The sequence below is a fragment of the Manis javanica genome, chromosome 12, assembly GCF_040802235.1.
Source record: "Manis javanica isolate MJ-LG chromosome 12, MJ_LKY, whole genome shotgun sequence".
In the NCBI taxonomy this organism is placed as follows: Eukaryota; Metazoa; Chordata; class Mammalia; order Pholidota; family Manidae; genus Manis; species Manis javanica.
Window position 1 is genome coordinate 2,683,767 of NC_133167.1, and position 23,529 is coordinate 2,707,295.

The 23,529-nt window shown below is 49.2% G+C and overlaps 1 protein-coding gene across 2 annotated transcripts in view; it reads right to left on the reverse strand.

The window, feature by feature from the left end:
* Window positions 1–21,097, reverse strand: part of UBE2F (ubiquitin conjugating enzyme E2 F (putative)) — a 47,504-nt gene extending 26,407 nt beyond the window's left edge. Inside the window, exons 1-4 of one of the 2 annotated variants that reach the window (XM_037009646.2) lie at window positions 20,940–21,097; window positions 16,603–16,740; window positions 7,598–7,627; window positions 5,067–5,132 (exon numbers count right to left, since the gene is read on the reverse strand). In XM_037009646.2, the coding sequence (XP_036865541.2) occupies window positions 5,067–5,132; window positions 7,598–7,627; window positions 16,603–16,720 (214 nt within the window). In that variant the 5' untranslated portion in view covers window positions 16,721–16,740; window positions 20,940–21,097. Of the gene's footprint in view, window positions 1–5,066; window positions 5,133–7,597; window positions 7,628–16,602; window positions 16,741–18,572; window positions 18,722–20,939 lie in introns of those variants that run through there. The other variant, XM_037009645.2, reaches the window with a different exon arrangement.
* Window positions 21,098–23,529: the final 2,432 nt, after the last annotated feature.

Sequence of the window (23,529 nt, forward strand, 5' to 3'; positions counted from 1 at the left end):
AATATTCTGAATAACTTTTATGTCAGCAAATTCCACAGCTTAGCTGAAATGGGCAAATCCTTGAAAGGAAAAAATTACCAAAGTTGACTTAAGAAACATAACAGATGCATTACTTTATATCTATTAAATAAATTGAATTAATAAATAAAAAATTATCAGGAAGAAAACTCCAGGTCCAATTTGCTTCATTGGTGAATTCTATCAAATACTTAAGGACAAAATAATACCAATCCTACCCAAACTCTGTCAGAGAGCAGGAGGGAACCCTTCTTCATCTGTTCTACCAGGCAGGCTAGCACTGCCCTGCTGCTAAAACCAGATAAAGAAATTATAAGACAAGAAAAATGCAAACCAACAGTCATCAGGAATACTGACACGAAATTCTATAGTAAAACAACAAATTGAATCTAGCAGTATAAAAAACAGATAGTGCATCACAGCCAAATGGGGTTTATTGTAGGGAATACAAGGTTGCTTTAACATTCAAAAATCAGTAAATATAATTCACCATTATTTACAAAATAATGGAGAAAAATAAAATGATCATCTCAACTGATGCAGAAAAAGCATTTAAAAAATTCACACATTCATGGTAAAAACTCAGCAAACCAGGAAAAGAAGGAAACTCTTCAACCTGATAAAGGGCATTAAAAAAAAAAATACACACAAAAAATCTAACATCGTATTCATTGGAAAATGAACTTTCCCCCTAAGATCAGCATCAGGAACAAGGCAAAAATGGGCGCTCACTGCGCCTGTTCAGCACTGTACTGGAGGTCATGGCCAACACAGTAAGAAAAAGAAACTAAAGTCATGCACACTGATGAGAAAGAAGGAAAGAGGCCTTTATTTGCAGACATGATGATCATGCACATGGAAATCCCTAAGAAAATATTAAATGCTACTAGAATTTAGCAAGTTAACAGGACACATGATCGATGTATTTTAAAAATCAATTGTATTTTTACATATTAGTAACAAGTTAGATGGATATTTAAAAAATACTATTTACAACAGCTTCAAAAAACACTAAATACTCAGCGTCAACTTTATTAATAAAGTATCTGTAAGACCTATCCACAGAAAACTAGAAAATACTGCTGAGAGAAACTAAAGATCGGAGTTGCTGGCAGCATTTACCAAGCTCACTGATTGGAAGACTCAACACTGTTAAGATGTCATTTCTTGCTGAACCTGTCTACAGACAACACAGTCTCAATCAAAACCCCAGCACCAGCAAATGCAAATTAAAACCACAATGAGAGACTGTTTCACACCCAAGTATTGGTAAGCATGTAGAAGAGCTCAAATTTATCACACGTTGATGGTCAATGTATGGTACAACTACTTTAGAACGTTTCCTAAAAACTTAAACATACATCGTTCCCTTGACTCAGAAATTTCACTCTTACATGGAACTGAAGAGAAAGGAAAAGTGAGTATCCAAAGGATAGTGTGAGAAGCTAACAGTAGACATAATAAAATAATAGCCAAGAGACTAGTGGTTACCAAAGGGGAGGGGTGAGGGAGGGTGGGAGAAGAGGATCGAGAGGCATTATGATTAGTGCACATGGTGTGGGGGGGGTCATGGGGAAGACAGTGTAGCACAGAGAAGACAAGTGTGGACTCTGTGGCATCTTTCTACACGGATGACAGTGACTGCAATGGGGTAGGGCGGGGGGGACTCGATAATAAGGGTGAATGTAGTAACCACATTGTTTTTCTTGTGAAACCTTCATAAGATTGTACATCAATGATACCTTAATAAAAAAAAATAATAAAATAAAGAAAAAAATAATAAAATAATAGCCAATAGTTGGGAAGAATTCAAATGTTCATCACAGGGAAATGATCAATTATGGAATATGCATACAAAAGTGAGCCGACTACTGATACACACAACATGTGAATTTAAAAACATGTTATGTGAAAGATGCCAGATTTATATGAAATCAAGAACTGACAAACTGATTTATGGAAACAGGAATGAAAAGGAAACTCGGGGCGGGAGGCAGGGGCAGGGAATCAACCGCAAGGAGGCAGGAGGACTTGGACGCCAGCAGCACCTGTACTGGGGGTTGTGTTACACAGCTGTATGCTTTTTCCAAAACCCATTCGGCCGCACAGTTCAGAGTAGCACATTTTATTGTTAGTAATTATATACCTCAGTAAAATTTATTTAATAAGCAAAAAGCAAAAATAAAAAAATAGTTGAGTCCATGGTCCCCTTGCCATGTCACAGTGGAGAAGGCTGAGGGGGCTTCCACGAGTCAGCCAGGCAACTATGACGGGGCCCTGAACCATCCCTCCGAGACTCCCGGGGGTATTTCAGCCGGTTTTTAAGTGTTTGTTTTGTCTTGTTTCACTTCATTTAATAGTACTTTTTCTTATTTTATGAGTTGATGTGGAGACTTTTTTCCCCCTAAATTCAGGTGTTTTCTTTTCCTCTATCACCAAATTATACTTCCATCTTTTCTGTGAAGAATGCACTTATTCCCAAGCATGAGGGACATTCTAAAAACAAACAAAACTATGAAAATGTTACCAAGTATGATGAGGAACTACCTTCCCAGGAGCCTGATAAAGAAGAGTTTGAGCTTCAAACTCAGACGCAATTCTCCCTCCCTGAGCACCCGAATATCTCTATCTTAAGGATTACTGAGTTTTCAGACTCAGCCTCAGGATTACTGGCTGCATATGTGCCAGTTTCAAAACCATCTGTTTCATGCACTGTTCATACTTTATTACTTAGGCATGTCTCTGTAATTTGTTTTTCAACACCAAGAGGAGCATGACTCCGAAGTTTTTTAAAAACCACAATATTAGGCAAGTTTTTAGGGTTGGCAGCTCTCTGCTATGCTGCTCTTAGTAACACAGGGCAGGAACCGAGGCAGCATTCCGACTCACTGACATAAAATAAGGGCATATACACACTATCTGAAAGGCATGCTGGGCACAGAGCTCAGTGCAACAACAGTGTCCCTGCTGCACTATGACACATATAAATGCTAAGGCACCAAGGAGTTACAGGCGCCAAAGCACAGGTTGCTGTTCCAGCGGATGGAACAGTGGCACCAGCAGTGCGGCAAACTGTCATCCATTGTCAATGGAAATGGTACCAGACTCAATGATGTATGGGTCCCAGAACCACCAAGAGTTTTTAGAAGTTTCCAAGCACATTTTGAAAATGGGATTCTCCTGTTCCTATAAAACTTCCTCCATAGGAAAAGCCCATCCTGCCCGCAGGGCTTATTTGTGGTTCATTAGCACCTAGTAAAATGCTGCATTTTCTCTCACTCTCTCATTGGATGATGATGCATTTTTCTGTTTGTCAAGAACAATAACACCAAAGATGCGTTCACACAGACAAGCTCAACAATCACAACATCTGTGTAATTCAGTAAAAAAAAATCCAGTTAAAGAAAAAGAAAAATGGCTGATGGACAGTGACTGTAATGGGGTACGTGATGGGGGCTCGATGATGCAGGGAGTCTAGTAACCATACGTCACTCATGTAACTGTAGATTACTGATACCAAAATAAAAAACATTAAATAAATAAATAAATAAAAAGAAAAATGCTCATCCGGAGTTTGCACTCAACACAAACTCTCACTCATGCAAGATGGTAACAAGTCTGGCAAAGTCAATCAAGGCCTGTGAGGGGCTGAGGCCCACAGCCCACGCCTGGGCAGAGCACAGCGGCAGGAGCCCCAACAGCCACTGCACAGGCCCTAGGAGGGCAGAGGGAAGAAAACACTTCACTACGAACACACAAGTCCGAGGCCAATCGGTAAACAGAGAACCAATCTTAATCACCACGGTAATTTCTGAAAACACCCTATACTGCTCAAAAGCAACAGTAAATGACATTCATAATGGTGACCCTGAGTCACCAAGAAACATTGCAGTGTGCTTGAAGCCTCGCGCTGAAACAGCAGACTGTGCGCGTGTTTTAGTGTGGGCGGCCAAGAATGGTTACAATTTTCACTTTTCCGAGCTGGAAGTCCTGCGCTGCAGGTCTGTCAGTGCTGGGCACGTGAGCACCCCATTTCCACCCGGCGGTCTGCACTGCCTGCGTCTTAGCGCTTGCTCGGCTTAGTGGAAATGGTACCAGACTCAATGATGTATGGGTCCCAGAACCACCAAGAGTTTTTAGAAGTTTCCAAGCACATTTTGAAAATGGGATTCTCCTGTTTCCTATAAAACTTCCTCCATAGGAAAAGCCCATCCTGCCCGCAGGGCTTATTTGTGGTTCATTAGCACCTAGTAAAATGCTGCATTTTCTCTCACTCTCTCATTGGATGATGATGCATTCTTCTGTTTCTGACTCCTCTTTCAACCACCAAATAAAATAACACTCTCCCTTTCTTCCACAACACCCCCCACCTCCTTGCTAATTCCCTCCGTCCTCCTTCCCTGCACCTTGCAGCAGCACCCGGGGCGTGGCAAGAGACCCACTGCCCACCATGAACGCCACAAGGAGGCACTGGACTGAAAAGCACAAGTCATCCCTCTCGCTGCACATCCGGCCGAGGAGAAATGCATCAGGGTCCCAGGGCACTCAGAGCTTAGGCCTTATCAGTCCCAAGCAGGGTAGCTGGTAATCTGCTTGCTCCCAGATGGCAGGCCTTGTGCTGAAGTGCTCCGTACATATCTACTTAACCTTGACAACTGTCCCAGGAGACAGGTCCTGGCCAGTCCCCACTTTGCAGCTGGGTGGGCTGCACCTGAGAGGTCAGTGAGCAACTGAATGTGGTCATGCTATGATGGTGGGCAGAGCCAAGCCTGCTGTGACTTCAAGGCCGGCTCTTCACTGCACACCAGCAGCCACCAACGTCCTTCACATCTGTCATGGGTTGTGCCCAGTTCCTGGAGTCTACACTGAGTGCCTAGACCCACTTTCCTGTGCTTTATTTGACTACAAAGCATGTCTTCACATGGACTGGTCAGCACCGTCATAACATTCAAGAAGAGGACAAATCAAGCCAAAGATTATAGGTGTGGCAGCCTTTAAAATCTGCTGTTTGAAAATCACTTTAACACTCAAGTATGTAAGAATATTACCTGGGGTTACAGTTAGCTGAAAGCAGTGAAGCTTGTTTGGGTCAGGAAAATGCACTTTGCATGTACCTGCAAAAGAAACAGCACATCAGGGTGGTCAGAGCAGCAGCCTAACACTGAAACACACATGAGGCCTACAGGGCTGCAGGTGCTGCAGACCAGTTCAGGGGTCCCCCTCACTGCTGGTCTGGAAGTAACTATGCCAACATGCTAAAACTGCAAACTGGCCATTTCTGTCACTTGTTTTCCTCATAGTGATTTACTCATTAACTCCAATTTGAGATGTTTTCTTTGAACCTTTAAATGGTCATAAAAAGAGATATTTCTATTCTAGAATTATGCTATTTCACTTGGAAATGAACAGCCATACCTCAGGGAGATTAACACATGTGGGTAAAGGCTAACTCAACCTGGAAAAACCAGGCAAACAGCTCAGGCCAAACTTCTAGTCTGCTCAGCCAGCACCAATCATTCGTGCCCACCACAGCTTACGGAAATGAAGACATAATGCCAGCTTTGCTGGCTCACACCCAGAGTTTACCATGGCATTTTTGTAATGTCTTTACAACTCAACTGGTGGGTCAGCTTGCTTTGCTGGCAAAATGGCACTCTGCTGACTCAGATGCAATGCTCTATGCCCGCCTGCCACTCCAGAAGGGGTCTGGCTCAGGGCAAGGGCTTCCCACTGAGAGAAGAGTGCTACTTGCTAGTAAAGTTGGCTCTATCCTAGATCTTCCTCCTTCAAGTGAATGATACAGAAAACTGCTAAATACCCAAGGAATGTGGTAGGAATATATGTAGAAACTGTCCATATTTTATAAACTTGGAAGACATTATGCTGAACTCCTTGGGTCACCTACTGAATTTATTTCTTACAAGTCCCACTGAAAATACTTGCCGAGTTTTACAATGGTATAAATTTTCGTCAAAAACAGGATGACTCAAATTTAGACTTGGAAATGGCTTTAGAGACCATCCAGTCCAACGTCCTCAACCATGAGATGACATGGTTCAGAGAAGTTTGGTGACCAGCCTAAGATCACACAGGTTACCAACAGGAGTTAAGCACCCAAAGTAAAAACTAGTCCATGGCTCCTTTCACTATACCTTGTGTCACTGCTTCATGAACATGCTACGTATGACACATAAAAACCACACAGGACTGTCAGTGGGGTCTCCTCTTTACCAATCTCTCAGAAGATCAATGCAGAGTGAAAGATAGCACAGTCTGGAAGAGCCAGATTATACTGTCATATTCCTTATTTTAGAAATAAAGAAACTGGGGCCAAAGAGCTCCAGACTTTCACCCAAAGTACACATCTGAACTGTGCACAAAATAATTTAAACCTTAATTAAAGCTTTATTTTTTCCTAATCTTAGCTTGTAAAGATAAATGCCACCTTTCTAGTGAGATACATGTTAAAATATATATATATATGCCAAGGGTTTATTTATTTGTTGTTGTTTTTTTTCCCTGGAATATTTTAAAGCAAATCATTTGTAAATACTCCACTAGTAAGAAAGATAACCTTTTAATATAACCCCAAGATACTTCCTTCTAGTTCTAACTATAAGACAACTTGGAGGTCAAGCAATCCAGCCACTTTTAAGACATTTTTGACTGACACCCACACTAAGAAATGTATTTTTATATCACAGCCTAATATTCCTATACAAAAATGCTATATTATAATAATTTTTCAAGAAACAGTATGCACTCACCCTTACACTCTGACTTCAAACTGCTTAGGGTTGCACTGCACCATTACCCTTCCGCCTTTAGACAGAGGCTTGTGGGCCCACACCTACCTGTGTCAGAAGTGCCTCCACATCCAACTGGCCTGTAGCACTCCCCAGACCAGGGGACCGGTATCTCCCCATATCACAAACATCCTTAGCCCTAGAACTACGGTTAACCAAATCTGACGCTAAAAAGTTCTAATTCAGAAAGTAAAGATGGTCAAAGCTTTCAGACTTTGATGGTCTTATGAAATAGAAAGGGCTTGGGAAGGGATCAATGATAGGGGAAAAATAAGAAATGCTGACACCTATCACAGGGGAGCCACCCGGTGCTCGAGCTTGCTCACAAGTGAGGACAGCAGTCGGCTTGTCTCCTTGAGCGGGAGCCCAAGCAAGGCGAGGGTGCCAGGGCTGGGAGGGCAGCACAGCCATCCTGCCGCGAGCACAAAGGTAAGTTACAAATATGCACTTGCAGGGCCAAAAAGTGGCACTAATGAAAACAGGCTGGTTTATCCACCTTTTCACTCAGAGAGGATGTGGGGCAGAACGCTGTGGAAGACACACAAACCCTGCGCAAATGCACTTCCGCCACGGGGGAGGGAGCACTGTCAGCTTTGTTCAGAAAGATGGTGAATACCTCATTTTTGTCAGAGCCTGCCTGTGCAAAATTAAAACTTATTCCTAATACACATGAAAAACAAGCTTTATGTTATGCATGGCTATTATATATAAGCTTCTTCATGCAATGATTTTATGGCACATCTGTCACACTTAAACAGGGATGCTGTACTCACAAGGTAGATTAGCTTCAAGTTCTGCAACCTCTGTAGAAACAAAAAGATCATTGTCAATATTAGTTAATTACTCCATATAAAACCACCAGCTCTGAATTGGCAATTTCTCTAAGACACTGAGGAAAAAAATTAGCTGAAGTAACCCAAACCTACACTTGGCCCAGAGTTTAGACCTGAAGCCAAGAAGCTACTTTCCAATATACACGTGACCTGCAGGAAGCCAACACAGGCAGTCAGAGTCCCTGAAGGCTACTTTAGTAGGCGAAGAATCCTTTCAAGTTAACAGAGAGACTACCTACAGGTGGCCAGTCCCTGGAGTGCCTGTGACAGTCTTGCTACCACAACTAGCAGAACACTGACTGCAACATCTGATCACCACGTACACCTGTGCCTCCTCCAGTTTTTCCAGACCTGCCTTCCCGCGAAGGTTCACCCAGTGGCTCAGACTTTCCCAGTGAGAGAGCCTCCTGCTGGGGCAGGTACCGCCACCACTGTCACCTGCGGCCATTGCCAGCCACCCCAGGGAGTCGCCTCCTTGGGGCCATGTTCCTTGGTCTACCACTCTCCTCTAGGGCCTCTTCCACCAGCCACTCATTCAGTGGGCAAGCCCAGCACCCGTCTCCCGGGACAAAGCCGCAACCCCCCACCAAGAGCTGAGCTGAGGTCTGGAAGCATCCAGAAGTAACTGGGCAGGCAAGTTTCTGTGCCTCCGACATAACATGACATGCATGCTCTGGGGTCCTCCGAGCACAGAGATTCTCGCCAGCTGTGGAGATGCAGGGAAGGAGGAGGTTTGGGGGCCCGGCTGCAGAGGACAAGCAGAATGCAGTGCTGCAGAGGCGGGAAACAGTTTTCTAAGGAGCTAAGTCAGCGATGTGCAAAGACATACAACCCAGACACGCACAGAGACCAGAAGGTACACAGTACAGCCAGAGCAGCAAGAGCAACGGGAAGCAAGGATGAAAACGGGGCCAGCGCCGTGGAAGCCGAGAGCCCCACTCAGAACTGCAAACTTCACTTCTGCAGTGATAAGGAGCCAAGAGAGAGTTCTGAACAAGTGCGTCGGAGCTTTGCTTTAAGAGAACAACTTTAGAGGGCAAAGCAGAGGTCAGATGACCTGTGAGATGGGCACTCTGATAGGCAGCAAGGGCCCAGCAAAGGCAGAGAGAGTGTCAGGGTGCCTGGAAGCAGAGGATGACAGGATTGCCACTGATGTAGGGCAGGAGGGGCAGAGATGGCACCGGGGGTGCTATGCCGGGAAAGTCCAAGGAGGATGCTGAAGGCTGGGTGCACAGCCAGGGCCCAGGAGCCCCTGCAGTGATGCCCCCTGGCCCCATGAGAGTGACAGGGCGGAGAGACTGGTGAGAAGAAACCTGGTGGAGAGCAGAACGAGGAACAGGGAAGTTACTGATGAGAAACAGGCTGAGGAGTAGGAGAGAGCTGGGGAACGTCGTGATCCTGTGAAGAAAGGGCAGCAGGTGTGAGGGGAGAGGCCCAAGGCAAGGCCCCGATGTCAGTCAGACTCTGCTGAGGGCACTCAAAACATCAGGGAGGCAAGTGGAAAGATGGAAACCGCATTACAAAAGCTAAGCCAGTGGGAGGTGACAATACAGAAGCAGCAGGTGTGCCAATTCCTTCCAGGGAAGTAGAGGGGGCCAGAGGAGGGGAAGGGGAGCACAGAGGCCATGGCAGCAAAGCACAATGCCGAGGGAAAGCTGACAGACGGTGCCATTCAAGGCTAAGGGCTTTGGGCAGGAATCTGGGTAGACAGGTGACCTACTAAATGTATTAGCTGTGGGGCCCAGGTATTTGGAATGGGCATCCAGAAACGTGGGTGGGCAGAGGGGGAAGGACCTGGGGAACGGAAAGGTGCCGGCGGCCCCTCCCCTCTGGCTCTGAGCCCAGTCCACTGCTTGGGGGGCGGGGGCGGTGGTGCAGGGGATGGGATGGATGGAGCGCTCTCACTCAGGACCTGCAGACCCTTCAGGGAAGCCAGGCGTGAGAAGAGGGGTAAGTTATCATTCTCCTGCTGTGCTGTGACTGGAACAGGAGAGATGGGACAAGATACAGGCCTGGGAGTCTGCCTTTTTGCAGTCTTGTGTTGTGATACATGAAAATATACTCAGTTCACAAAACAAAAGGATGATCCCGTGAAAGGCTCCCTATCGTTATCCTGGTAATGACCACAGGGATCTTTAGTCTCAGTAACTGTTAGTTTCATCTTTCTGACTGGCCCAACCCCGTACTCCTCACAAAGCAGGTTACTTGCTGAAGAAAGCAGGGTGCAGACCAGGTGGGGTGCACCAGGCCAAGGCCACGCTCTGCTCCAACACTCACACAGGGCAGTTGCTTTATCCAAAAAGCACACATTTTATCAAATGAGTCACTCATACTAATAATTTTTAAACAAATGTTATCCATATTAAATTAAAGCATGTTTTTAAGGAAAATACTATTTACATATTTTATTACACTGTTATTTAACCTTTTCTTGTTAAAAGTTTACAAGAAACTGTCCTTGAAGGTCCTTCTTTTGAGAGGCAGATGCTGGCCACCAGAACTCGGCTCCCCCTGGCAGGCCTACCTGTGTGTAGTCAGTCAGGAGAACACTGGTCATCCAACTTTACAAAACCCAGTGAAATAAAAACAAACATGCCCAGAGGACCTGGGTAGGGGGGTGGGAAGCACACAGTGGAAATGAAATGTCTGAGAAGACAGTTTAGGGCCAAGGGGCAGGGAAAGCAAGGCCTGGACACACTAGGGACACTGCGCTGCCCAAGCAAGACAATCCTGCACAACTGGAGTGAGCGTGGGGGCAGGAGGCTGGTGTCAGAGACTCACTGTGTAAGAGGGTTCTCTGCCCTGGCTGCCCACTGATCACCTAGGGAGTGTTTTGAGTTTTTTTTTAACAGCTTGGTGAGGTACAATTTATACACCATAAAATAAATCCACTTTAAGTGTATGATTCAATAATTTTTTGTAAGATTTAGAGATGTTTGTCCATCAACACAATTCAATACCTGCAGTGCTTTTGAAAATCCTGCCACCCCAGCCCTATCCAGACCAAGTACACCAGGAGGTGTAGGTGGGGCCTACGCCTCTGCATTTTACTCTCCCCAATACAGGAAACCACTACAGGCCCTTTTCCATGTTAAGATGTTCACACACAACTGTTTACTTGGATGGACTTAATAATTTCATATTGCAGTCTAGCATTTAAACTTCAGAGATGAGTGTTATGTCTGCACTGACATGTTCAATGTCACTCAGTCAAGGAGGGTGGACAAGGGCTAGGGGAGCCCTCGGACCCAGTCCAGCAATGACCCTACCACAGTCCAGACCTCTGCAGGCTTTTGGTCCATGTGCCAGTGCAGGCAAAGAACATAATCCTGGACACAAGGATTTTAACAGAGATGCTCAGCACTTCCGTTTGGCCCAGTACAGAATGAAATAAGCCACGTGTACTCACGGTGTTCCTCTAGGGTAGCTGTCAAATGACAAGCAGTGTCTGTTCACTTCAAATGATGGCAAATAATAATTCATTAACATCAGTGGTTCTCACCTTAGAATCTATGCACAGTAAGACTGAACAAAGAAACAAGTGATTTGCTTTACATGCCCTAGAGGCCTCTTGGCAAAGCAGCAGCCCTTCGGTGTATGACCTCACTGCCCGCAGGACACTAGCCCCACCTGTAAGGTGACAAGAAATTATTTTTAAAATGCTAAAGTCTCGCCTGTGCTAAGACGCTAACACCTCTACCACTTACTGGCCCAGCCTTTCTGGGAGGTGCCCTGCACAGTTCCGTGGCTGCACAACTTCCCTCTGAGAAGCTAGGCTTTTTGTCTTTGTAACTAAAGATCAAACCACCGAGCCCACTTGAAGATGACTACACTGAAATATCCTATGACAAATCTCCCGGGTTCCCACAATGGCACCCCACGGCCCGTGCTCATGCTTGTCTGCCACAGGCCGCTCACAACACAGCGCTCCCAGGGCTTCCACGCTGCTGCCCCTCTTCCCGGTGGGGGCTGTACAGTCTAACCCAGCCCTGTGACCTCAGCACCTGGCCCCGTGCTAGGCGCACACAGGGTGCTCAGGAAATACTTGGCGAAGAAGAAAGGTGGCACTGTCCCCAGTATGAGTGTCCTGAGATGGGAGGAGCCCTTCTCCTCTTACCTGTGGGGACAGAGGCATTCCAAAGGTGCTGGGGATTGAGGTACGTCCCCCAAAGTTCCTTTGTTGAAGGCTTAACCGCCATGTGATGTGTCAGGAGTGGGGGCCCTGGGAGATGAGCAGGATTACAGAGAGCATGAGGGGTCAGGTCCCTCACTGGAGAGCCTAAAGGTGCGTGCAAGCCAGGAGGGTGTTTGCGTTAGGAAATCTGCCAGTGCTTTGATCCTGGACTTCCCAGCCTCCAGAAACAGGAAAAATCAACGTCTGTTGTTGAGGTTCCCTAGGCTACGGTATTTCACTAGCGGAGCCTGAGCTGACTGGGATGCAGGCCAGTCAGATGCAGACAGTTCTCAGCAGGCTCCCCAGACCCCATCAGGCAACACCAGGCAAGAGAGCTGCCCCTTTCCACCCAGGGAGAGACGGTTACTTCCCAGAACACCTGACCACCTCCTTCCACCTGAATCACTACCTCTTAGATTTCCTGGACTGGAACTTTAACTCTTAGCTTCCTGTCTGTCTTTATGCCCTGAGCACCCCTTCTTCACCCCCAGCATCCATGCACGGTACCCTTATCTGGAACACCCGTGAACCAAGGGCATCAGCCCCTCCAGAAACTGCAGCACTACAGCCTCGGCCCAAGGACCCCGCGGAGGCTGCCCGTCAGCCCCTCCCCTCAGCCTAAGGGCACCACAGCTGTACGGAGTGCAGGCCCAGAATGCCCCAAGCCCCCTGCCCTCTGGGGGCAAGCATGTGACTCTGAAAGCCTACACGGCTGCTGTCGCAGAGACCGGTGTCAATAGGAATGGAGCCCCAGGATTACATACCACCCACTTGCCACATTAATAGATGTGGTGAAATTTCAGTATTCCCAGAATCTCTCGCCTGGCTTTAGTGCATCTCCATATCGACAGGTGATTACAAAGGCACAGGAGGGCCTACCCAGACCTGAGAGGTTGGGTGGGGTCCCGTCCTCTGCAGCCAGGTCGCAAGAGGAATGGGAGAGAACAAAGGGACCGCTACTTGTAAGAATTAGATGGGTTTCTCCCACTTTATTTCTCCCTTTGACTGATTCCGGTTTCAAAGGTATTTTGCCTGGGGGTTTTCCCCTTGGAGTCCCAGCAGACAAGGCCGACGTGAGACCAGTGCTGCCAGCCAGAAATCCTCCCCACTGCACTGGCCTGCTCTGTACACCTGAGGGGTCACCAAGTTTCCTGGCGGCTTTGCTAGTGTTCAACCCTCCAACACAGCCAGTCCCTCTCTGTGCCACTGCTCCCACTTTAAAATCTCTCATCGCAGTGCCACTAAATGCTCTGAACATCCTTCCAACAGACAAGCCAAAGGCCAAGCCCACACCAGGGTCCTGGGCAGGGCGGGGCAGCAGCAGCCCTGGAGAGTAATAACCGCTTCTCCTTCCCCACTCTTCCGGGACCCCTGGAATGGGGCCCTCCCGATCTCTTCCATCCCACAATCCAACTGCCCACATGGACCCAGAGGTGCCCACTCAAGGGAGACCCCATGTGGCACCCATGGAGGCACCTGCACCTTAGACACTGGGAAGCATGTGTAGGTGGAAGCATGTCTAGGCCTGGAGTGCAGAGAGCTGCACACCACAGACACATTCCCAGAAGCCACTGCTGAAACAAGGGGTACAGGGGCTGATTAGGATAAAAGCTGCACACGAATCCACTCCCTCTTACACCCCTAACTCCAGACCTGACCCTGAGCTCAGTCAACTCCAAGTCTCCACGTTGAACAAAGATTAAGAAGGTGTAAGGTTCCTCCCAGCCTGCCTGGAGTCCCCAAGGTCTTTGGGGGTCACTAGCTAGGCTGGCGCACAGCAGGCACTAAATCAAACAGCGTGAACAGGTGAGAGAACAGGGAGACAAACATGCCCCCACTAAATGGAAAGGGCCAAGCTCCCAACAGACACAGAAGCAAATAAGTAATGCTGCTCCGAGGGCTTAGGAGATGGGGGGCACCACCAAATTCAGGCCCCAAAGTGCCATCTGCCCCACGGCTGGAACACTGCTGACGGCTCCCCAGGCAGGCCCAGACCTGGGTGGAGGAAACGCAGACTGACACTCTGTCCCCAGGTCCCCAGCTCCTAGGATTCAGGGCAGACGGCAGCCCTCAGTCCTCGCGGACACCTGACCCGAGTGCTCTACAGCCCCCCAGGGACGGCTGCTACAAGCCCCTGTCCAGCTCCAGCCCGGAGGGCATCCTGGGGAACCACCCAGGGGCGCACATGAAAAGCTGGCACGGCCAAGGTGCCAGCATGGCAGAGGCCATGCCTGGCCAGCTGCTCTACTGTGGGCTCCGTACTTCCAGGGAGAGCTGGCGGCAGCCTCCGTCACCCTGTAGAACTGGCCCCACTATTCCAAGAAAAAGAACAGGAGCTTCAGCTGTGCAGCCACCTCTGGGCCTTACCACCAGGCACAAGTGTCCCTGCCGACCTCCAGCCTCCCTCATCAGTCAGCTCAGTCCTACAGGCCCTGCCCCAAGCCAGACGCCCCCGTGACTGTGGTCAAGCATGGCAATGACTGGGTAAAAACGTCTCTTTTCGCCTGTCCTTCTCTTTGTGGTCCTTCCTTTCAAAGGGTGATGGGGCGCACAGCCCAGATCTCCTCTCAACAAGGACTGTCAGCAGATGGATGGCCTCCAGCGGCTGACACTGTGCGGGCTTCACAAGTCCTCCTCCCAGGACGGTCCCCACCTGACGGCCGTCGTGCCTGACTGGGGCAGCTGGGAAGGGCCGCGCTCAGCCGGCAGCAGAGGCCACCTACGGTCTTCCTTGGAACTTGCCTTCTTCCTGTGCCTGGCCCTGCTTCCGTCACCTCCCTCCAGGACGCTCAGCCCAAGGGCACCCCTCGTCACTGTCCTGCGGGACAGGTTCCCGGCTCCAGGAGCCCAGCCTGCGGCACTCAGTCCCAAGGACACATGTGCCCACTTTCTGTAACCTACTGGCCCACACGAGCAGCATTCTTGCACGAGCTGAAGTCCCCACCCAGGATGACAGTCCTGTCTGCAGCATTCTTGCTCAACTCAGACACCCTACTTTCCTCAGAATCCCAAAAGGGGGGTTTCGCCCTAAAGGGCTCTCACAAACCCCCCTCCAAGGGCTTCACCACGCGCCACCACAGCCTCCCCGGCCCCATCTCCACCACCAGAAACCCAGCTGACGTGAGACCAGTGCTGCCAGCCAGAAATCCTCCCCACTGCACTGGCCTGCTCTGTACACCTGAGGGGTCACCAAGTTTCCTGGCGGCTTTGCTAGTGTTCAACCCTCCAACACAGCCAGTCCCTCTCTGCGCCACTGCTCCCACTTTAAAATCTCTCATCGCAGTGCCACTAAATGCTCTGAACATCCTTCCAACAGACCGCGGCCACATGCAGCCACACTAAGGGTGTGCTTCTTATCCTGCAGCTCTCATTCATGGCCTCATTGCAGGTCAGGCCCGCCCTCCACACAAGCTCAAACTGCTCACCGGACAGCCTGGCCTGGCCCAGCAGCCCCACGGGCAGGAAGGAGGCCACATGAGGGCTGTGTGGCACTGAGCACCGTGGCCCACACCACCAGAACCCTGATGACCACCAGGGCCCCGTGGAGGACGGAAGCAGGTGGCCTTGCAACGTGGTTTTGTACCTCTCCTGGATGAGTCCCACGAAGTCAAAGGCCCTTATGGCTGTGTCTGGCCTGGAGGTCCCACCTGAGGACTCCCAGGCGAATCTCTGAGCACTCTGTGCCTCCCTGAATTCTCTTCTTGGTGGACTTGCACCTCAGTTCTGCTACCTGGGCTTCTGTCTGCTGGGTCAGCTCCCCCAGAGCCTGCTCCAACCCAACATGTGGGTCTGGCTGTTCTGACGCTATAAAGCTATAATCTGGGGAAGTTTCTTAACCTGTGTGTCCTACTCCTTCCTGAGCTTAGCAACACTTTCTGAGAAGGCTGAACTCGGTGCATTCACACCACAATCCTGCCATTCAGTCCATTTCAAGACATACAAATGCCAGTAACTCCCATGGTGTCTACCTGATACAACATGAAAGCCATGCAGGCCCTCTTTGCTCCATAGCTCCCTCCCTGTATGTTTGAGAAACGTAAACACTTGCCATAAAGTAAGAGTGCTGTGAACTGCTTGCTCCTTAGAGGAAAGAACCACGTCTTCCTATTTTGTAGTTCTCACAAGCCTAGGAAACTGCCTGTGCACCTGACAGTTGTTAAGTTTGTTTTATGAATGAATGCAAAAGGTCTGCATGCATATTCCCATACACACACACTCACACACATTATATAAAGCCTTCTCTAAAGACAACAGTTCTAGGACACTTACTAACTCTGTGAAGACAACTGATTTTGCACGAGGCTCTCCTCAGGCTGTGACTTGATTAAATAAAGAAGAATCCTAAGAGCTAACCAAACCTTACTCCCTCTTTTTACAGCCCAGTTTCTGGTGGTGCCGGAGAGTCCAGGAGAAAGGAGGAATCCCCAGCCCAGCCCAGCCCAGCCGTTTAACATCAGCACTGAGACCAGGCTCCCAGGCCGGCTGGCTCCCAGCACCCCATTCCTTCGCCTAGCATTCTGGCAGCCCCTGCAGAGAATACTCCCAGTGTGTAACACACACCACCATTTTAATACCATTTTCTTGCTATTAGCATTTCCACACCATGTGCATAGTACAAAGTCCTTCCACTGTAGGCGATAAGCAATTACATTTTAAAACATTTCAAACAAGTGTTTCTATTCAGCAACAAGATGCTTCACATCCCAAAAGAGCCTCCAGTCAGAAGTCATTTTGTTACAAGGTATTAAAACAGCTCACATGACGACACTACCTTTAACGAGCAGCCTGTCTCTCACAGACACCCTCCGAGTGGAGTCGGAGGCCGTGGCTGGCGCCCGGGAGCCTCTGAGGCCATCATCTCGTTTCAGTTTGCTCGCCAGCGTCAGCATTACGACTACCGAACGTTCCCCTGAAAGACAGACGGAAAGCAGGGTTTATTAAGGATGTGTCTCTAGACAGTGGACATTGAACACAATGATGGAAGGTGGGCTTTTTCCTATAACGTATAGAAAAATTTAGCACTAGGCACATTGACAAAACTGGATTCCTGCATAATAAATCTGAGTAATCTCTATGCTATCCTTTTAAGAGTTTAGTTTTTCTGAAGTCTGAATGAAAATTTTTAAAAGGGAGAGCCATACATTTAACACCTACTGGGCCGCAGGTCCTGGAATGCAAGGTGACAAAGCTCCCGTGAGCTCATGGCCAAGGGAAGTGTTGACCGAAAGGTTCACATGGGCCCACCACTGCCCATCGGTAAGTCTGCCCCTCCCCACTGCAGGGGCCTGGGTGTGTGGCCCCCTGGGCCTGGCCCATTAACAGACTGAGGGATGTGCCAGCCTCTGGTAAAGGGGCGCAGCTCAGCCTCCAGGGATCCCGGGATGGGGTACAGCAATGCTTTGCTTTCCTTCTTCCTTTAAGAAGGTGTGGCTAGAACCATATCAGCATCTGCATTTGCATGTCTTTACTTCGCTTTTAAGCAATACTGTCCTCAAGATTAAGTTATAATTAATGTCCCTAACTAGATTTTTCATTGGCTACTTCCAACCCATCTGTCCCCCTGACAAAGGCTCACTGGGAAGGACAAGAAAGACTAAATACAGGTGACATACCTGACTGCTTGGGATAAAGGGCTAAAGAAACGCCAACTTCTGCAGTTCTGGTTGTCCTCTAGAACCTGCCTGTTTCTAACATAAACCGTCATTCAGGTGACATGTCTCCTGGCTTTTTCTGCCTGCTTTTCCACAGCTGGAGAGACACCCTGGAATGTCTTCCGATTGAGAACAAAATTGTCACCAGCCCAATACTTCCATCATTTCCTTTGCTGCTGTAATACCATTTCCTTTGGATACCATTTTTCAAAAGCTAATGATCTAAAACTTTCAGATGAAAAATTTGACCTCAGCACAGTTCTAGCTTGAGGCCAAGATGCTAAAACTTAAGAATACCTCCCCACTAGTACTTTTTGCCGTTTTTAACCCAGGTCCCTGTATAGCTAGCTTCTCACACCATCTTCTGTGTATTCCCCCAGACTGCTAAGATTTTATTTTCTATTATCTGAACCATAAAAACAACATATTGAATATGATCTTCTGAATTGTACTGTCATGTGACTTATTGTACAGACACACACACACAGCCTAATCCCTTTAAGAAAAACTGGTGTAAACGCTTCAAAAGATAGTTTTATTACACATTAGTGTTCACAAGCTCCCAGAATTTCAAATCTGAAGACGTCTCCCCACAACTCCCGTGCTTTTTTAAGGACTGTGGACCCTGGGGCAATGGGACCCAGCTGGGCTGTTGAAGGCTACTTGGCTGTTAGAAGCAGTCATCAAAGAAACCCTAGTTTTCCTTTTGGAGATGATGAAAACATTTTTATCTTGAGTGTGGTGATGGTTTCAGGGGTGTATACATGTAAAGACTGAAGAAACTGCCTAAGTTAAATATGTACCCTTGAGTATATGCAAATTACACCTCAATAAAGTTGACAAAAATGTGAAAACCAGCACTCGTTTCATTCCTCCTCTGCAAGCCACCTCCTCAAGGACCAGCACAGCTAGCTGCAGGGACCATGACCATCCAACTCAGATCTTCTCAGATTTACCCAGGGCAGGGACCTAGTTCCATCTGCAAAGTAACCTCAGCAGGGGGAGGTCTGGGGTGGGAATAGCGCTCAGCCCACAAGCTACCCGAGACGGCAGCCCCATCCAGAGCCAGGCGCTCTTGCTCAGCCCCCACCTAGAATGATCTTGCAGGATCTGGATCGTGAAGCAGTGTTTGCCTCCACAGCCATCAGACTTGAGCACATCAGCCCTGTCACACCATCAGGGTCACCTAATCACAGGCCGAGATAAGCACCCATCACAAACTCCACTTGGTTTTTATCTTCCAGCTGACCTTGGCAATACAAATACGACAAAAAGTAAAAAAGCAGTGTATGTAAAGCCATTTAGCAGGTATTACCCTAAGAAAGTCACAATAGTAAGCCCCATGGGAAAGCAGAGCCAGGGTGCATGCCTGGGGCACATGCAGCTCCCCAAAGCCCTGCACTGTAGCGGCTGCTCAGAGGGTCCTGGCAAGGCTCACCCCTAGACTTTCTTCTATGTCACTGAAGTGTGAGGACTCTCCTTCATTCTTTTATACACCTACTACTCCACACTGAATTCTCTATGCCCCATGTCAATTCCACTTAGAGCCCGAGTCCTGGCTCACCACCTTCAACAAGTCTGGGGCCCTTAGTAAAACATACCAGACACCGACAGTGCCAGGTATATACGAAAATAACACTGGTGCTTTGTTTTTCATGGAAGGTAATACAACACTTACTTTCCTAGCATTCTAAGAAATCTAAGTGTATAAAGATCATCTATTTTTCCATCATCTGTATCACTACCGCAGGCCACTACAGGGATAAACCATTCCTAATTTAGGAATGTTTCCATAGCTGTTAAATTAACTCTATACAAAGAGACTTGAACAGAAATAATTATTCAAATGATCAAGAGGGATGCAGAACACCCGCAGCTGCTTCAGAATTCTCTTTTCCTTCAATATGCTTCACCCCTTGAAGACTTCATTTAAAACTCAACTTTCCCTTTGCTGCAAATTACACTCTAAGGCAGCATTTTCGGTAACATACCAGCTATGTTGAATAGCATGGTCAAGTCTCTTAATCCACAAGTCATAATTGGCCCATTTAAGTTCCTCCTCTGGGTGGGACTTGCTTTCAGACAGTTCAAAGAAGATTCTTAAGGGCTATTTGCTGGTGTCATCACCAAGCAGTATTTACTCAGCATTCCTACCTGCAGTGGCAAAATCAGGCCATGTAACCTGTGCAAGGACGCTAGGGGCCAGTCAGCTCATGGGGTGGGGAATTCCTCCTTTACAATTCTTTCTGCCATGGAAAAGTCCCAATCTAAGTGTAAAAAAAGGAACTGCAGGTCACTAAGGGACATCCAACTTCTCCAGTCACGGAGGACCAGATCAGGACACAAAGAAGTCCACACCCCATCCTCCTCCTTCAGAAGGCCAGGTCCCAGGAACCTCCCACCTGACACACAGGTCACCCTGGTGGGCTGAGCCCAACCCTATTATTCCCAGCACTGGACCTGCCCCTCCTGTCCTTCCTACCACCCGAAGGGCAGGTACGGTACGTCCGGTGGAGGTCCTCACGTCCCACACCACCCGGCCTCGTGATTTGTCTCTGAACATCTCTCCCACCTGCACCATCCCCCCCCTGTCTTCATTCCCTTACCCGGCCATCAGTCCTCTGCAGGGGGCAAGCCGGCCTCCCCGCTCCTCAACACCACCCTGCTCATTTCTGGAAGCTTCTGTTCAATCTGATATCCAGGTCTGGAATGACCACCTAATCCTACTCCTTCCTTAGAATAACAGACTCCTATCCAGCTTCCAACACCTCCTCCGAGGAGTCTTCTCCCGCCACTCTAGGCCTTCCTGACCCGACTCCAGCGCCAGACGGAAATCAGAGAGGCCGGCCCAACCCCCTCCTGTGACAGATGAGGAAACTGAGCCCCAGGGAGGGCAGCGCCACACCCAAGATTACACAGCAGCGGAACCGGGTCTAGAACCCAAGACCGGCCGTCCTGATCGCTCCAAGATGTCCTCCCCCCGTCGGTCCCCGGCAACCTCCTCCCAGCTCGCCGGCGGCCTCCGGCCGTGGGGACGCTGCAGGCACGCCGGCGGGCAGGGAGCCGCGCTCCTGCTCAGCCTCGCGCCCCCAGGCCCAGCCGGGCGCCCAGCGCAGTCAGGATGCGACCGCCCGCGCCGGGCTGGTGACCTTGGGCCGGCCCTCGGCGCTCCGCTTCCTCCGGACAATGCGGCCGGCAGCTCCCCGCGCCGGCGGGCGCGGGCGAGGCCGTGAGTGCCCGGCACAGGCCGGTGCTCGGTGCGGCCGCCCCTCGAGCCCCGCCGCGGCCGGCGCCCCGGCCCGGCCCTGCCCACTCACACCCCGGCTCCGCGCCCCGGTCCGCGCCCGGCAGAGCCCGCCCGGCTCCCGGCGACCAGCGGTGAGGGGTGTGCGGCCTGAGGCTCCCCGGCGCCGTCCGCCCGCTGCGCCGACGCCCCGGGAGCCGAGCCGCCCCTCACCTGGGCACCCTGAGACCGGCGAGGCAGGCCAGGCGCCCACACCGTGCCCGGCCGGCCCGCGGCGGCGAGACGCAGCCCCTCACGGCCGCACCGGCTTGGGGCGGCGGGACCGGAAGTGGCGGGGCGGGGACTCGGCTGCTCTCGCTTGCGGCGGCCGCGAGGGCAAAGGCGCTTTAAAAAAAAAAAAACTCAAAGCCCCGAAGAACCTTATTTGGAGCCCGACACGCGAATAGCGTTGAACGGCTGGCTGCTCGGGCTTCGCTCATTGGCAGAGGGCGAGGCCAGGGGCGGGCACGGTTCTCGCGGCCGTCGCTGACTGGCGAGTGGAGGCCGGGGGCGGGGGCGGGGCGGGGTCGCTCCGTCTGGCTCAGAGTCTGCGCACAGCAGCGCTCTGGGCTCTGCGCCGCGTCGGGCCTCCATTCATTCTGCGGTGCGCAGGACCTGGGCTGCGGCCCTCGCTGCTTTGCGCAGTCTGGCCTGGAGGAGCGGCCAGGCCCCGGCTGACCGCCTTGATGACGGGCCGCCCCGCCTGCAGTACGGGGGCGGGGCGGGCAGGGCCGCCCGACGTGCGCGCAGCCTCGAGCCCAGGTGTGCAGGAAGGGAGCTTAATGGCCACATTTGCAAAATATTTACTTTAAAAAGCTGTTTAAAATTGTTCTGTTTCTAGCCTGAGTACAAATTCTCATGGCTGTTTGTGTTCCCGTGCGATTGTTAATAGACGCCCTGGGCAGGGGTCAGGCAAGGCTCCGGGAGGGGTGGGCCATCTGAAAGACGAGGTTCGCGTGGAGCGGCTGAGGAGCCAAGGAGTTAGGATTTCATTTCCAGAGCACCATTAAAGGTTTTAAACAATATAGTGTCTAAGGTTTCTTTCTAAAAGAGGCTTCTGCTACAGGGCATACATCTGCAAAGAAGTAAAAAGCTAACCTTTTCAAGGATTATTTCTTCTCTCTCATTTACCAACTTTACATTTCCCTGTATGGCCCCGGAAGATGACTGGTTAGCCAGAGACGGGTAAGATTCCTCAAGGGAGGAACAACCTAAGACAGGCACAGTCGCAGGGGGGCCATCAGGTGAGAATTTGGGGATCAACAGAGGTGAGGCTTAGAACCTCCCCCCCCCCCCCCCCCGTTTTGAGAGAAATCTGCATCCGTGGATGTTTTGTTGCCCTTGTCTAGCTTGGATTAACACTTAGTCTATCATCTACATTTGCCCTCTTACAGCACTAAATTATGTTTTCTACCTTTATCTTGCATCTACCTACCACTTCAGCATTTTATTTAAAAACTAAATTAATAATAATAATAATAAGGTAGAAATGTGGGATTCACATATAAATCAATTATAAAATCAAACAAATAATCATATCTGACCTGATTGTTTATAGTTCATGATGCGTGATCAAAACCGAAAGTTTCTGTGATGACTGCCCTTGTACTGCTCACCATGTAAGAACTTGTTCGTTATGCTTCAGAAGATTGGAGACTGTTGAGAATTAGGCTTGGGGTTGATTAATGATTGTGCATTGAGTCCCTTATACAGAATTTTATTGTTGTTAACAACCATTTGATCAACAAATATGAGAGATGGCCTCTCAAAAAAAAAAAAAAAAAAAAGAAGGGATCCAAAAGAAACAAAAAAAATAAAATAAAAGAGGCTTCTGGCTCCAAATGAGCTGGTGGTAGGGGAGCCAGGAGGAGACGGGACTCAGGAACACCAATGAATAAAAACGGAAGGTATTCTGATTGGGAGCAGTTTTCTCCTTCCTCACCTGGCCAAAGTCCTAAGCTTTCCTAAGCTTAGAAACCACTTGCTCAGAGAGGCCCGGAAGTCGGGTGCAGGTGGCTCCTCTGTTCTCCCCCTTTCAGGTGCTCAAGACTTACTGTCATTGCCTGTTTCCCTCAGCCCAGCTCGTCAGGCCCGCTGGTGTTCGGCTCCCCCAGCCTGACACGGCAGGTGGTCAGAACTCATCTGCTTGATAAGCATTGCATGACCTTGTCGCAGCAGTCCTGGCGAGAGGAGATAAGACCTCGAGGCAAAGCCGTCGGTGAAGGCACAGCTGGAATTTCTTACTAAGGGGCCACTCTCTACAGGACCGGCTGCAGCTCACAGGGGCCCACACGTCACCCCTGTGGGTAAATGAAGCAATTTCTACCTCCATTTCTTGAGTTGACTTGTGCCTTCACCTGAGGCTTATTTAGGGCTTACTAGGTTTTTAACTCATGTAATCATCACAACATCACAAAACTGGCATTTTACCACAGTAGGCCCCCCTTTATCTGCAGTTTGCTATCCCCAGTTTCAGTTACTCTCTGTCATCTGTGATAAGAAGGAGATGATCCTCCTGACATACAGTCAGAAGGTCAGCAGTAGCCCAATGCTACATCCTAATTCCTGTGTCATTCACCTCATTTTATCTCATCACATAGGTGTTCTATCATTTCATGTTAACAGAAAGATCAGTGAGTACCCTACAATAAGATAGTTTGAGAGACCACATTCACATAACTTTTATTAAACTATATTGTTAAAATTGTTCTATTCTATTATTGTTAATTTGTTACTGTGTCTAATTTATAGTTAAACTTTATCC